The following is a 14,156-nucleotide window of genomic DNA, read 5'->3' as shown; positions in this document are numbered from 1 at the left end:
TGTTCTGATAATACCAATGAATGTTGTACATGTATGAATGAAACCTTCAGCAGGAGGTCAGAAGTAGCTCATGGCTCATGTTAAATTCCAGTAGAGATGGTTGACACTTAATAAAACAACAAAGATAAAAGGTGTTGCAACCATCCCCACCCCTGTCAGCCATTGTTTGACCAGCTGTACCAGCATGGTGGTTTGAAATAAACATTGATGAAATGACTCACTTTTTACCTAAGAACCTGCTCTTTCATCTTATACAAGTTACCTAATTCAAACTTCAACGGTATCGATACAAATCAAAATTTAGACTTGGTCCACCTTACCTAAACAAAATGTTTTTTGGCTGTAAAACCTACACACTTCTTCACACATCCATGCAAATTCACACGAAGATCAGGGAGTTAGTGGGTACACATGATATAGATCACATAACTCTAATGTTATCCCTTATTGGTGACAGTGATGCTGTAACAACCATCCCCGGTCTCCCCTAGTCAAATTAAAAATGGGATGCACGTATCTGGATAAAGTAAATAAAAGGGTATACATGATAAAAGGAGATAAGATAAAGGTAAAGATGAGCACATGTCAGACATGGGGCTGCCTGCAGGGAAGACCCAGCTACAGGCAAGTCTCTCTCCCCTATTAACACATTTGCTGGTCTGAATGGACAATGTGTGATTAATGGCTTCATTTAATTGCGAAATCACACAGTGTGGCCAGACTCTTCCTTAGAAAATGTAAAAAAGAAAAGAAAAAAAGACGATTAAATTATATCTCATATTCATTAATTCACATTCCTGTTTGGTCATTGTTGCTCTTTTCTGCCGACTATTAAAATATTGAATCTCAGAGTCTCTGCGCTGTCTTTAGAGTGATTCGCCCTTGGCGCCATATTGCTTCCTGTTTCCTTCCATGGACCATTCTGCTGTAGTTAATGCCTGTAGCTCTCTGTGTGTGTGTGTGTGCCCTCTGAATCAGGCCCACTGCTTCAATTTCTTGCCATTCTGTCTGTCTCTAATGCAGAGGCCACTGCAAAAGCGGGATATATGCATAATGTATTGGCTTGTGGCACGTCGAGGTGGCAGGCTTTGTCCAATTACCTGCACTGAATACCAATTAGTATGGAAAGGGAAGGAGGATGATGAGGGGTTAAAGTTTAAGGGGGTGATAATGATGAAGCTGATGCCGATGGGGGTTTGGCCCTGCATTCCACCGGTGTCGAGGCGACCCTTCCCCGCGCCCCCCGCCTGCAGCGCTCCAACAGCTCCTCTCGGACATCCATAGATCATTAATCTAATTGGTGGGTTGCCGAGGGGATCTGAGACAGTTATGGACTGTTTTAATGGTAAATGGTATTGAAGACTGCACTCACTACCCTAACAACGTGCAGATGATAACAAAGCGCACTCTATCAAGACGCTGTATTCCATCTGTCTGCTTCTTCCATTGATTTCAAGGCGTGTGTTTTGCATGATTGCTAGCTGTTGGTCGCTCCACTCTCTGCATGCCCAAAATTTCCCTCCATCTCTTGTCTCTTGCTGGCTTTGTCCTGTTAAACTTAAATGACATCTTTTTATTCATGACTGTCGCCACTCCATGAATACTAATTTGAAAGGGCTGGATAAGTGGAAGCAATATGGTGGGGAACCTTGCCTGCCCTTTCAAACTAGTGTTCATTAAAATGAAGAAGAGGTCATTTAGGTTCACACAGGCTCATTTCTTAATGATGTTTATAATGCCAAGCTCCTCACATACTAATAGAGCTCATGCTTGATTGTAAAGGGGCTCCTAACCTTCCCTGTCTTTCACTCCTATCTCCTGTCTGTATGAAGTTGTGGCAATGTATGAGAATGTTCTTAAGTGTCCTACGCCTGGCTGCACGGGACGCGGCCATGTCAATAGCAACAGAAACTCCCACAGAAGGTAAGTGACAGCCTGCCTACATGAAACTGGCACTGTCCTTGTTGCACCCTCCTTACTTTACTATGGAACTTGGTTCTTTTTTTTTTCTTTTCCTTTTTTTTTTTGAATTATCGTTCTTGTTTCATCTTGATATTTTTCCATCTCATCTTTTTGTTCAAGTACTGTTAAACATATTCTTTTTTGTTTTTTCAGGACATTGTTTTTGTGTGGATGTGTGCAGGAGGAAGTGTTTGTCTGCTTAGCAATCCCATAGTTTAAACTGAGTCTGATTAGAATGCAGCAATTCACACCTTCCACAGCATAAATCATTTATCAGCTCGTGGTGAAAAATGGCATCTATCAGGTGCAGGTTTGGAGGGAGAGGCTGAAAATAGCAGGGCACTCTTGCCAGTGCTGTCAGACGGGGGAGAAGAGGGGAGAGGAGAAGGGGGGGAGGGGGGGGTGAGGTGACAGTGAAAGAGGAGTGTCACCCAGAGCAGATGCTCAGGGAGCCGGGGCCGTAGCGGCAGCCATTAGCACCTATCTGCCACTCAGCCGGGGTGACAGGAAGAGGTGCAGACCTGGGAGGAGCAGGATGCCTGCGTGCTGTGCTCAGTGACACGGCTGCAGTGCAAAATAGACACACACATGGACACACACTGTAAACTTTCACTTTTACTAGAAAGCCCTGATATCAACCTCCGTAACCTCCATACACTCGCTCACCAACCTGGTACACGCTCTCCTCATCCCCTGCACACATCCATGCACGTCTGATGACAGCTACTCTGGCTTCAGGCTGTTGTCAAGGATCATTTTTCCATCGCGGCCTCGACACATTTGCAGCTGACAGACTGGATGGAGAATAATGGGGGTTAAGGAGAACAGCAGCAACTTTTGTCACATTTGGTCAGTTAGTTGTCATGAGGAAGTCTTACAGCTCCCAGTTCTGTTGGAACACACTGTAGGTGTAACCGTAGATCCCAAGTGTATACGTGTGTGTGTGTGTGTGTGTGCTGTGTGTCTCATCATCTTGTGTTTGAAGGAAACAAGATGCTACAGAATGCACACAAAAAAATGCACATTTGTCCATATGGGAGTCACTATTCTGCGAATTATTTCAAGCTGCTCAACCAGAAACATGCAAGCTGTCGCCAATTGTGTTGGTATTTAAAGTGTGAACAGTGACTAAATTGAAAGATTTTTGCGTTTTAAGCAGAGACTAAAGTAAAGTCAGGTATTTTCAGACTTGTGCGATTGATCGGCTGACAGACAGATGTGCATGAGCTGTTTTTTTGTTTTTTGTTTTTTTTTAGCCTGCCGCTCTAACAAGCTCAACGGCATGCGTGTGTGTTCAGTGTAATGTGTGTGTCGGAAGCGCGGGTCCACAGTACAACTTGAGTTGCTTTCTCATTTCAGTCTGTCAGGATGTCCCATAGCTGCAGCCGAGAAGCTGGCTAAAGCCCAGGAGAAGCACCAGAGCTGCGACGGTCCCAAGTCCAACCAGGCCTCCGACCGAGTCTTAAGGTAGTATTCACTCTACACAATCACCTTTTTATTTTTATTCAATTTAAGAATGCCTGTGATGTGAAATGGGTGGTGAAGTGATCACTTAACGAGGGAACACAAATATGGATTTAAATATCACACGAGCTCAGTCCAGTCCTGTTGGAATGTTTCTTTTTTTCTTTTCTCCTGCGTTCAGTAGAGCTATAAGATTTTAAGTCTCCCCTTTTTGTTTCATGTTTATTTCTCCTGTCCCCTGAGAATACTTTGAAGAGGCTGCGTCTTCATTCCGCTGCTCACTATTGAAGGCAAATGGCTTTATTAGATTTTAACAAAATTGCTTGCATTCATCACAGCGAAGCCAGAGCTTTTTGACTGAGACATTCTTTGATAGTTATGAAATGTTACGATGAAAAGTCTTAAGTAATTGTACATTTTATATTTATATCCAACTGAACATCAACAACAGAAGATCTAACATCCAATTTTTCCAGGTCTTAGATTAGAGCCCGTCACCATATAAACACATATCAAATGATAAAGGGAAGAATGGAAAAGTAATAAAAGATGTGGGAATTCAGTTTAGTCTGTTTTTTATTGACTATGCATGAAAATAAAACTCTGTAGCAGAGTTGTGTTTCCTAAAAAAAAAAAAAGAGGAGCAAAAAGAAAGAGGGATGCCTTGCAGCCTCCCATCCCTGATATTCCTCTCCTGGAGTTTGACCATAAATAGTCTGCCCCCCCTCCCTTTCCCCTGCATCTGCCCATTTTTTATTAACCAAACCCCCCAAGTTCCCTCTCTTTCCCCCTGGGCAATGTTGAGTGCCTCGGTCCAACTTCCACCCCCTCGTCATTTATTTTCCAGGCCTATGTGCTTTGTCAAACAACTGGACTATCCACAGTATGGTTACAAGAACAATGTTTCCACCAGCACGCCCCGCTCAAACCTGGCCAAGGAGCTGGAGAAGTACTCCAAGACCAGCTTCGACTACAGCGCCTTCGACGGCACCAACAGCCACCAAGTGTACGGGAAACGGGCCATCGCACCCAAAGTTCACGGACAAAGGGACAGCTCGCCGAAAGGATACGATGGTACTGTTTTATTTCCACTGCTGCTACTTCTATTTTTATTTATCCCATGTTCAATGAATATTATTTGAACTCATAACTACACAATTAAAGGGATATTTAAACATTTTGACAAATTTGCCTATTGCCATAGTTCCTATAGTTATAGCAGTAGGTTCATTACTTTTAATTGTCGGTGCAAGCTGTTTTTAGAACGGCGGAGCAGAGATGCAAGCTGCTCAGCGAATACAATAGAGGCTCATGGTATTTTCGTCTTTTCCTCATCAAATACACAACCCAACAACTCCAAAACATTCTCGTGGACAAGTTACAACCTGCACATTCACCACGCTATGAAATAATAACATGTAATTATACGGCACATGAAGCAAATACTCTGAACTACTTGCACTTTTGAAGTCACTCTGTCTGGAATGTGGTTTTGGCTATGTATTTAAAACAACTTTGACTCATAACGTTCCGTTATTATCTCATAGCGTGGTGAATGTGCAGGTCACAACTTGTCCACCAGAGCGTTTTGGAGTTGTTGGATTGTGTATTTGATGAGTTTGATGAGGGAAAGGCGGCAATACCACGCACCATGCAGGGCTCACGTCTCTGCTCCGCTGATCTAAAAATAGCTTGCACCGACAATTTAAGGTAATGAACCTACTCCTAAGACTATAGGGATTATGGCAATGGGCGATTCGCCAAAATGTTGAACTATCCCTTTAAACATTTGTGGAGAGGAACTTTGAAATCAACTTTCAGATTAAAACATATACGACAAGTGAAACCTACGCATTCACTTCCTCTATTGATTATGAATTTCCTGACCGGTCACACAGTGAAGCGTTACTGCAAGAACTCCAGCTCGGCCAGCAGCACCACCAGCACCTACGCTCCCAGCAGCAGCAGCAGCAGCCTGAGCTGTGGAGGTGGAGGAGGGGGCGCGGGAGGAGGCGGCGGGGGCGGGGGCAGCAGCGCCAGCAGCACCTGCAGCAAGAGCAGCTTCGACTACAGCCACGACATGGAGGCCGCCCACATGGCGGCCACGGCCATCCTCAACCTGTCCACGCGCTGTCGGGAGATGCCACACGGCATGGGGGGGAAGCCCCAGGACCTGTGCTCGCAGGTAGGTGGCGAGGGGAGGAGGCCGCTGGAACTGTTTTTCATGATGTGTGATAGCAGTTTGTCTTACGTAAATGACAACTGTTCATCGACTGTTGAAAGAAGTTTGAGCAGCTTCACAACATTCAGCACAGCTTGGTCAGACTCTCTGCTGCTGTGGTTACAAAAACTCACTGACAGATTCTATCTGAGCCTCCTTCATTATACTGATGCCGGCAGTGAACACTGACAAAGATAGGGAAGATTTCAGACTTCACACTACACGTACACGTACACGTGCACGCACTCGCACGTACACACATTCCATTAAAGATCCAAGGCTGTGTCTTACACTCAGGGCTCAGCAGGGCAGTTTTTTATTTTCTGTCTGAGGATCAGATAGGAGCAGGACGAAGCGCCGTTTGACACGGCGTGAGCCCAGTGTGTCATTTCTGAGGAGATAAGGTGACGGTGTTCCTGTATTATCTGCACCCAGATGCTGAGCTGGAAAATGGGGGCCAGAAAGAGAGTGCACAGCAGAGGGCTAATGCTGGCTTAATGCTAATGTTGACAGCCAGGACTACCAGAGAATGAGAACCAAGGTGATAGAACTGAAAATAAAAGAAAGAGAGCAAAGAAAGCCTTTTTGGTGTGATGTTTGCAAATGTCACAGTGGTGAGAGGAGAGGAGAGGAGAGGAGAGGAGAGGAGAGGAGAGGGAGGAGAGGAGAGGAGAGGAGAGGAGAGGAGAGGAGAGGAGAGGAGAGGAGAGGAGAGGAGAGGAGAGGAGAGGAGAGGAGAGGAGAGGAGAGGGATGGGGAGGAGGAGAGAGGAGAGAAGGGGAGGGGAGGAGGAGAGGGGAGAAGAGAGGAGGGGAGGGGAGGAGGAGAGGATGAGAGAGGAGAGGAGAGGAGGGGAAGGGAAGGGAGGAAGAGAGGAGGAGAAGGGAGGAGGAGAGGAGAGGTGCTTTCCTTATTCAAAGGAAAGAACGGAGGAAGAGGAAAGTGAAAAAAGCCAAAAGCAACATGCTTCCGAAAAAAAGAAAAAAGAAGAAAAAAAAAGGTGGCGGCTACAAACGCCTGAAGCAGTCAGCTCTTCCTCTGGTCCTATCTCATTTTCTCTTCTGTCCTTCTCCTGCTCCGGGGCCAGACGGCCAGGATGCTCTCAGGGCAGGATGGGAAGACAGGAGCCTTCAGATTTCAGATCAGACTTTCAGATCAGGTTTCTTTTCTTCTTCTTTCATCTCAACACCTCACCTCGTGGCGCACACTGTTCTGTTCTATGTCTGAATGAGACACACACACTCACACATTCGCACATCTATTCCCACAACCTTATTCACCACTTTGTTTTGTTTTTTTTCTCCGGCGTTCTGCTTGTTTCTCTGTCTCTCTGTCTACTCATTGAATTTATTGGTAGCTGGGTCGACTAAAGGACTGAAGTGAGCTGTGTGTGTTTAATGTCTTGAAGTCAAATGCTGCTTTAGAGTTAGAATAATGGAAACTGGAAATGGAAAGGCAGTTACACAGAAATTCTGTTTGAGGGGAATCCCTTGTAACACATACAAAGTTGTGTTTTTAAAGTGATAGCTCACCCAAAATTCAAATTTCACTCATTATCTACTCACCCTCATGTCAACTAAGAGCTGTGAGAATTTTCAGAGTCCTCCGTTCCTTCTCTGAGTTACAGGGGGGTCCGCGCAGCAGTATTTGTCCATATAATGGTTGTCAATGGATACCAACTTTCTTCGTCCAAAAAGACACACCAAAAAACATCTAAATACCTCCATACTGCTCGTCTGTAATGTCCCTCTTGTATTGAAGCCCCGACATGAGAAATTGTTCCGAAAAAAATTAAATAAGTCTATATTTTAAGTTTGTTTGTAGCGGAAGCTCCCAGTGTCTCAGTTCACTGCTCTTCCTGACCGGCAGAACAATTTCTCATGTCAGGGCTTCAATAACAGAGGGACATTACAGACGAGCAGTATGGAGGTATTTGGATGTTTTTTGGTGTGTCTTTTTGGACGAAGAAAGTTGGTATCCATTGACAACCATTATATGGACAAATACTGCTGTGCGGACCCCCCTGTAACTCAGAGAAGGCACAGAGGACTCTGAAAATTCTCACAGCTCTTAGTCGACATGAGGGTGAGTAGATGATGAGTTAAATTTGAATTTTGGGTGAACTATCCCTTTAAGTGCGAGTTGTGTTCTGTGACATTAGCCTGCTCTGACACTGGTCTACAGCTTTTCTGCCAGGTAACTCCTTAAATGAAATAGTTAAATGGTGCAACATAAAATGAAAGTTCCCATATTTTACACATTTGGTGTTTATTTGAAATATCACTGCACATTAACACAAAGCCTCAGAACAACCAGCCCATAAAACAGCAGGTAGTGGATATACTGTAGCAGAATCAGCAGTGACAGGTAAACATACAAAGAAACCAAGTCCTGTGAGGTTGGATGGTGGCCGGGCTGAGGGTGTTGACTGTTTGTTGTGACATCACAAAGTTACCTAAGTCCTAAATGCTCATTTTAAGGCTCAGTTTCACACACATAGGCACACATGCACACACACAGTATTACAACCTCAAGTGATATATTATAACAATCAATGTTTCTGTTAAGTGTTAAAAATGGAACAAATGTCTTTCTTGAAATAGAAACGAATATTTTCTCATTATAATATATAATTATATATCTGTCAGGTTCATCATGTTGAAGCTTCTATATATTTTCAAATGGCTCTTCATATTAAATCTTGGAATTTATTTGTACTTTTAAAAAAATGACTTTGACAGTAAGCTAGCAGCACATTTTTAAACCCTCAGCTTTACAGAGGCTGTGTTTCCCTCAGCGAAGCTGGGAACGACTCCAAGGACATCCCAGCATTTAGCCAAAATAAGATAATCTGAGTGTCAGCATACTACCTAACCGCACTCGAAAACATAAACAGGCATCAAACAACAACAAATGTTTCATAAGTAGAGGGTAAGGGAGCGGTGGTCACAGGAAGAGAAGGAACAAGCCGAGCGAAACAGTGAGACGTGAGCAGAGGGGGGGGGGCACGGGCCAGAGAGGAGGACAGCACGGTGCTGCTTTTATTTTAAGACCTGGGGTAGGTGGGCAGAAGTAATGTGGCAGGAATTAGCAAGTGACCTCTCACGCTCTGACCTTCTTACTCCCAGAGACACCGTGGCGACAGAGGTTACCGCGGGGTCAGAGCGACAAAGGGGGACGGCCTCAGATGAAGTTGGTGGGAGGGGATGGGGGGCACGTCCTTCACATATCAACCTCATTTATTCAATATGAAGGGGTGGGTCACGTTAATTGGACAGTGACATACAACACAATGGCTGACAAGGAGAGGGCAGTCCGCTGAGCATATTCACAACGACACGGCCGAGTCACGGCAGCGCGCGGGGAGCGTGCACCGTCGGCTGGCTCTCCTCAGCGCAGCATGACCTTTACATAACACAGACCGCTGCTCTTACAGTACTTTACTCCTCCTGCTTGTAGTGGAGCTTTAATAGTGAGAGATAGAAGCAGACACCTAACATCATACAGTCATGTCATCTGAGCAGTTTTGCAGACAGATAAAGGTTCAGATTGTGTTGTGCTTGTTAAGCTTTATAATGAACAGCCCATCATCTCCATGTTTGTCTTGTCTGGTGTGAATCCCGAGGTTTTTATCGTACCTATAGTTCACCATGAGTTATTTTCCTCCACAGACTAATGACCGAGCAGTTGCAATGTTTTATTACCCTTTTTTTTTTTTGGACTATTTGAAATCCTTGGTTCAGCCTGCAGTATTTGTGTCCTATCACCTCTGTCACCCCGTGCGCTCGGGTCCATGTGCGTCACAGAGGTTTTTGGCTTCAGACACCAGGAGAATCCACCCCCAGGGACACTGTCGGCTGGAATAAGCATTAGAGCGGGCATCTCTGCTCATGAGAGGGAGTGCAAGGAAACAAGGAGGATGACCAGGAGAGAGCAGATGAAAAAAGACAGGGATATTGAAGAGAATGCAGAGATCAACACATGCATAGCAACTGAAATATGATCCCAGAGGGTTAATGACCCTCTTGATATATACTGTGTATATATATAAATATATATAATATCAAGAGGGTCATTAATTAATCAATGATCTATCATATATAGATATATAGATAGATAGATACTATATCAAGGCTGAAACGCAAAACCTCCTACCTGAAAAATGTACTAACTAAAAAAAAACTAGAATGCTATTTGTCAAAGGTATCCAATACATAATACACTGTTTTTGGACTATATTACTATAAGAATTCTGACTGGGTATTAGTGCAGTGTTTTCAAACCTTGGGGTTGGGACCCCACGTGGGGTCGCCTGGAATTCAAATGGGGGTCGCCTGAAATGTCTAGTAGTTGATAAAAAAAAAAATTACTGATAAAAATATTTTTTAAACTAATTATTATTCTTTTTAAAATTATGATTAAAAACACCAAACACAATCTTAAACTTAAACTGTATTCTATACTTTCACTTTCTCAAATATAGATCAAGCTCAAACAAAATGCAGCCTATAAAAATATCGAGCTGGTGTATCTTTGGTGAAAATTTGTGATGTCAAATGGGGTCATGAGCTAAAATAGGTTGGGAACCACTGTATTAGTGCCTCACAAAGTGCAGATAAGAGGTTTTCCCCCACTTTTCCTAGATCATTTTACAGAAAGGAGCTACTTGGTGCAAGTTGGAAGACGTTCTACAAAACAATGCTCTAAATTATGTTAATAATTAAAGGTTAATTAAAAATGAAACAAAGTTTGTTTTCAGGTAAAAAGATGGGACAGGTAAGGTAATAGTTATTACGTTGCAGTATACTAGCGTTATCCTTAAAGGGATAGTTCAACATTTTGGCAAATTTGCCTATTGCCATAATCCCTATAGTCATTGTCATAGGAGTAGGTTCACTACCTTTAATTACCGGTGCAGCACAGCGAACTATCTTGCAGACAGACTGAAATCTGCAATTCAGAAAAATCTGCAGATAGGAGGTTTTGCATTTCGGCCATCGATATACTCAAAATATAGAAATATATCATCAGAGATCTGAGGTTTTTTTTTAAAGTGTATGTACAAGTATATGGATGCACACGTATACTCAGGGGGCAAAGTGAATACTTTTAGTGAGCAGTCAATCTTATTGGATGTGACCCACTTTGTCCACCACAGTACAGTTGGGCCTCTGGTTTCTGGTTTGCAGCAGCAGCAGCAGCAGCAGCAGCAGCAGCAGCAGTAGCAGCATAGCTCCAGCCACGGCTGCTCATCACTGCCCTCAACCCCACCCCACCCCAACCCTCACCCCCAGCCCCTGCCCCCCGTGTGATGTCCACTCGCATTAGGCTCACACACACACACAACGCAAAGTCACACACACACACACATCCTACTGACTGCACATTACAGACTACAGCGGGATGGAAGGAAAGAGAGAGACAGAGAGAGAAGGAGAGAGGGAAGGAGGGGTTCACAGAGGGATGCACTCGTCCTGGAGCACTGATGACCTCTTCTTCTTCTGACCCTCCTACCAGTGTCACGCTACGTTTTTTACTGTACACTGCAAGTGTCTCATGTTTCATGCTAGAGCAGACTTGGGCAAAAAATAAATTGGAATATTGTTTCAGACATTTGAACTGTGAGTGTTCTTGATCCATCTCTCCAGACATCTGAAAAAGTTCACAAGTTCAAGCACTTTTCATGTACGTCACGAGCATTCATCATGTATTCAGCCACTGTTTTGCCCAGCTCTGATCCCAGAATATGAATATGTTTGACTGCTATGTAATCAGAAACTCTCTCTCTCTTTTATCCCTTTCTCTCCATCCCTGTCTCCTTATGTCCTGCGCTTCCTTTTACCATTCTCTCATAATCATCTGACTGATAACACACCATGCACACACACACATTTTCTCCACAAACACTGACCTTTTACTCCCACACGCACATACCCATGAACACCACATCCGCATGCACCTTCCAGAGCCCCGGTCTAGATGTTGATGAGAACGGTACGTTGGACCTGAGTATGAGCAAGCGTCTGTGCAGCGGTGGTGGTGGTGGTGGTGGAGGTGGAGGGGACTCTGTGCTCACCCCTCTAGAGCCCATGTCCCCCCAGAGGCAAGCTGCCCTGCTGGGCTCCCACTGCTACGGCATGGGGGATGCTGCTGACTGCTGGGACCTGCCAGTAGACTACACCAAGATCAAACACATAGATGAGGACGAGAAAGAGGTAAAGGCAGAAATAACCAGGAACCGTGCTGTAAATACGTTTGATTTCAAATGTCGTGGCTGAGGTGGATTCCGCATTTTGCCATTTTTATTTTATTTTAGTTAGTTTAGTTTATTTCGGTCTTGACATGACACCTCATTGTACAGTAGAAATTACATCTCAACATAAATACAGCAGCGAGACAAGGTCTAAAAAAAATAAAAGTAACAAAACAGAAAATATGCAATAAGTATAACAATACAATAAGTAATTAAAGAAAGTTTACAATAGACATTTAGAACAAAAAAGTGTAGACTGAAGCTTAGCTTATTTTGCCGATCCTATTAAAAATCAAGTAATATTAAAAACTATGCAATATACTTGGTTTTAATCAGGATAATTACTCAAATGATGAAAAGAAGAATAAAAATGGGAGAGATTTGACTGAAAAGTGATAACTTTGTAACTGTCATAGATCACAGTTTGCGGCTTTTGAAGCCGTGCAGTTGGCATGCGTCGTTTATTCTGTCTGCTCTGTGTGTCTCAGCCCAAATTATCTCCCTCCAAACCACTGATTCAACACAGTGCCTCCAAGTCAAACATTTGCCTTGCCGTCTGATTCTCCTCTAGGTTTCTTACCTCTCCGTCTGACTCGCTGTTACATATTTGGAATCATTAGAAAGTCATATGAGGGGTTTTTGAGGGAAACCTAATGAATCTGCATGTTAATTGATGTCGGCGTTGCCATACACAGAGGTATCTGCTCTGTTTGTATCATGCTCCCTGCATGCTGGCTTTCTGTTTTTACATTTCGCTCTTCTCCAAAATGAATTATGCAAAGTAGCACCTTGGGAGGGAATCGAAATGGCTCATCTCATCAAAGAACTGCTGGAAATCAATGCAGCACTGTTGGGTGCGCCTGTCAGTGTGTGGAGGCGCTTGCCTGTACAGTACATGTGCGTCTGTTGCTGTGTATGTGTGTATGTGTGAATATTCATATGGGTATGTGCATGTCTGTACCCATGTCTCTTTGGGAGTGCGTCTGCATGTATATGCGAGCTTCATCCCCAGCCTACTTTTGCTGTGCATCTGTGTATGTATGCATGTGTGCTTCTCCTTGCTGCCTGCTGCCTCTCAGGCTAACGCTCCCTTTAATTGGAGAAGCTCACTGGCTGACCCAGCATCACACACTCGGAGACAGCTTGAGCGCTGGATAATTTGGGCTGTATCTGGGCCTGTCTCTTTATGGGCATTACTGTATATACACTGCAAGCATGGAAGAAAAAGGGAAAGAGGATTTGCATCAACAGCCGATGTGCCCTGGCTGTGTGTGTGCACTGCAGACAAAGCACAGCCCCACACCAACACAGGCACACGGCCTGACGCTGCACCACAGTGCCATCTAGTGACCCGCTGGTGCATTACAAGAATTACACCCAGCCAACTCCCTGAATGCTCTGTACCCACTCACACACACTACACACAAGCATGCTGTGTGAACATGCACATACCCATGAGTGAGCCTCCGCATACACACACACACACACACACACACACACACACTGTTCATTTGGCACTGAGTCATTATTTCCGCCCAGGGATTCTGTTTTCTACCTCTGTGAGATTGACAGGTGAAGCTCAATCGTCACACAGGCTCAGCCGTTAGTATTTAAATTGACACGGCTCTATGGTCCGACAAGCGCGTGCATGTAGTATGTGCGTGTGTGTGTTTTATTTTACCACACACACACATGTGCACAGACAGCTGGGTTAGGAACGATTAGAGATGTACCGATCCAATTTTTTCCGATCCAATCTGATACCGATACCTGGGCTGAGCGTATCGGCCGATACCCGATACCGATCCGATACTACTGTTGAATGAATGAACCGTAGGCCCATACCTCGCCATGTGAGTGAAGGCATCAGGCTTGACATAAATATTTAGCCTTGTTAAAATAAAGGTAACAAATTAACACAGATATAAATGTACTTAATATTATTTATTAACAAATAACAAAGTGTAGGCTACATTAGCAGCAAAAAGAAACACTAGATCGCTGTAACTGTATTCATGTGTATGATATTAATAAAAAAGAAAAGACTGGATCGGAATGCTGGATCGGCCTCATTCATCCGATATCCAATCCAGCTAATTAGTCAATATCGGAGCCGATATCGGTGCATCTCTAGTTAGGAAGAATGGGAGAAAAAAGGAGATGATAGAACATACGCCAACTTTGACACTTATGAAGCATGATTTCTTAACAAAATATAATGATGGAGTGACAGCTCTCTCACTCTCTCCCTCTTTG

General features: G+C 44.0%; 1 protein-coding gene across 10 annotated transcripts in view; it reads left to right on the top strand.

Annotated features, from left to right (window-relative positions):
* Positions 1-14,156, top strand: part of myt1lb (myelin transcription factor 1-like, b) — a 113,272-nt gene that overhangs the window by 84,867 nt on the left and 14,249 nt on the right. For 6 of the 10 annotated variants that reach the window (XM_085767710.1, XM_085767715.1, XM_085767709.1 and 3 more), the window contains exons 8-12: positions 1,833-1,923; positions 3,322-3,429; positions 4,274-4,500; positions 5,325-5,611; positions 11,614-11,862. In XM_085767710.1, coding sequence (XP_085623836.1) covers positions 1,833-1,923; positions 3,322-3,429; positions 4,274-4,500; positions 5,325-5,611; positions 11,614-11,862 — 962 coding nt within the window. The remainder of the gene's footprint in view (positions 1-1,832; positions 1,924-3,321; positions 3,430-4,273; positions 4,501-5,324; positions 5,612-11,613; positions 11,863-14,156) is intronic. The other 4 variants (XM_085767712.1, XM_085767714.1, XM_085767718.1 and 1 more) reach the window with 2 other exon arrangements.

Source organism: Trachurus japonicus, chromosome 22, assembly GCF_045865225.1.
Source record: "Trachurus japonicus isolate A0001 chromosome 22, Traja_1.0".
In the NCBI taxonomy this organism is placed as follows: domain Eukaryota; kingdom Metazoa; phylum Chordata; class Actinopteri; order Carangiformes; family Carangidae; genus Trachurus; species Trachurus japonicus.
Note: the sequence above shows the minus strand (reverse complement) of the source record. Positions and strands in the feature narration are given on the sequence as shown.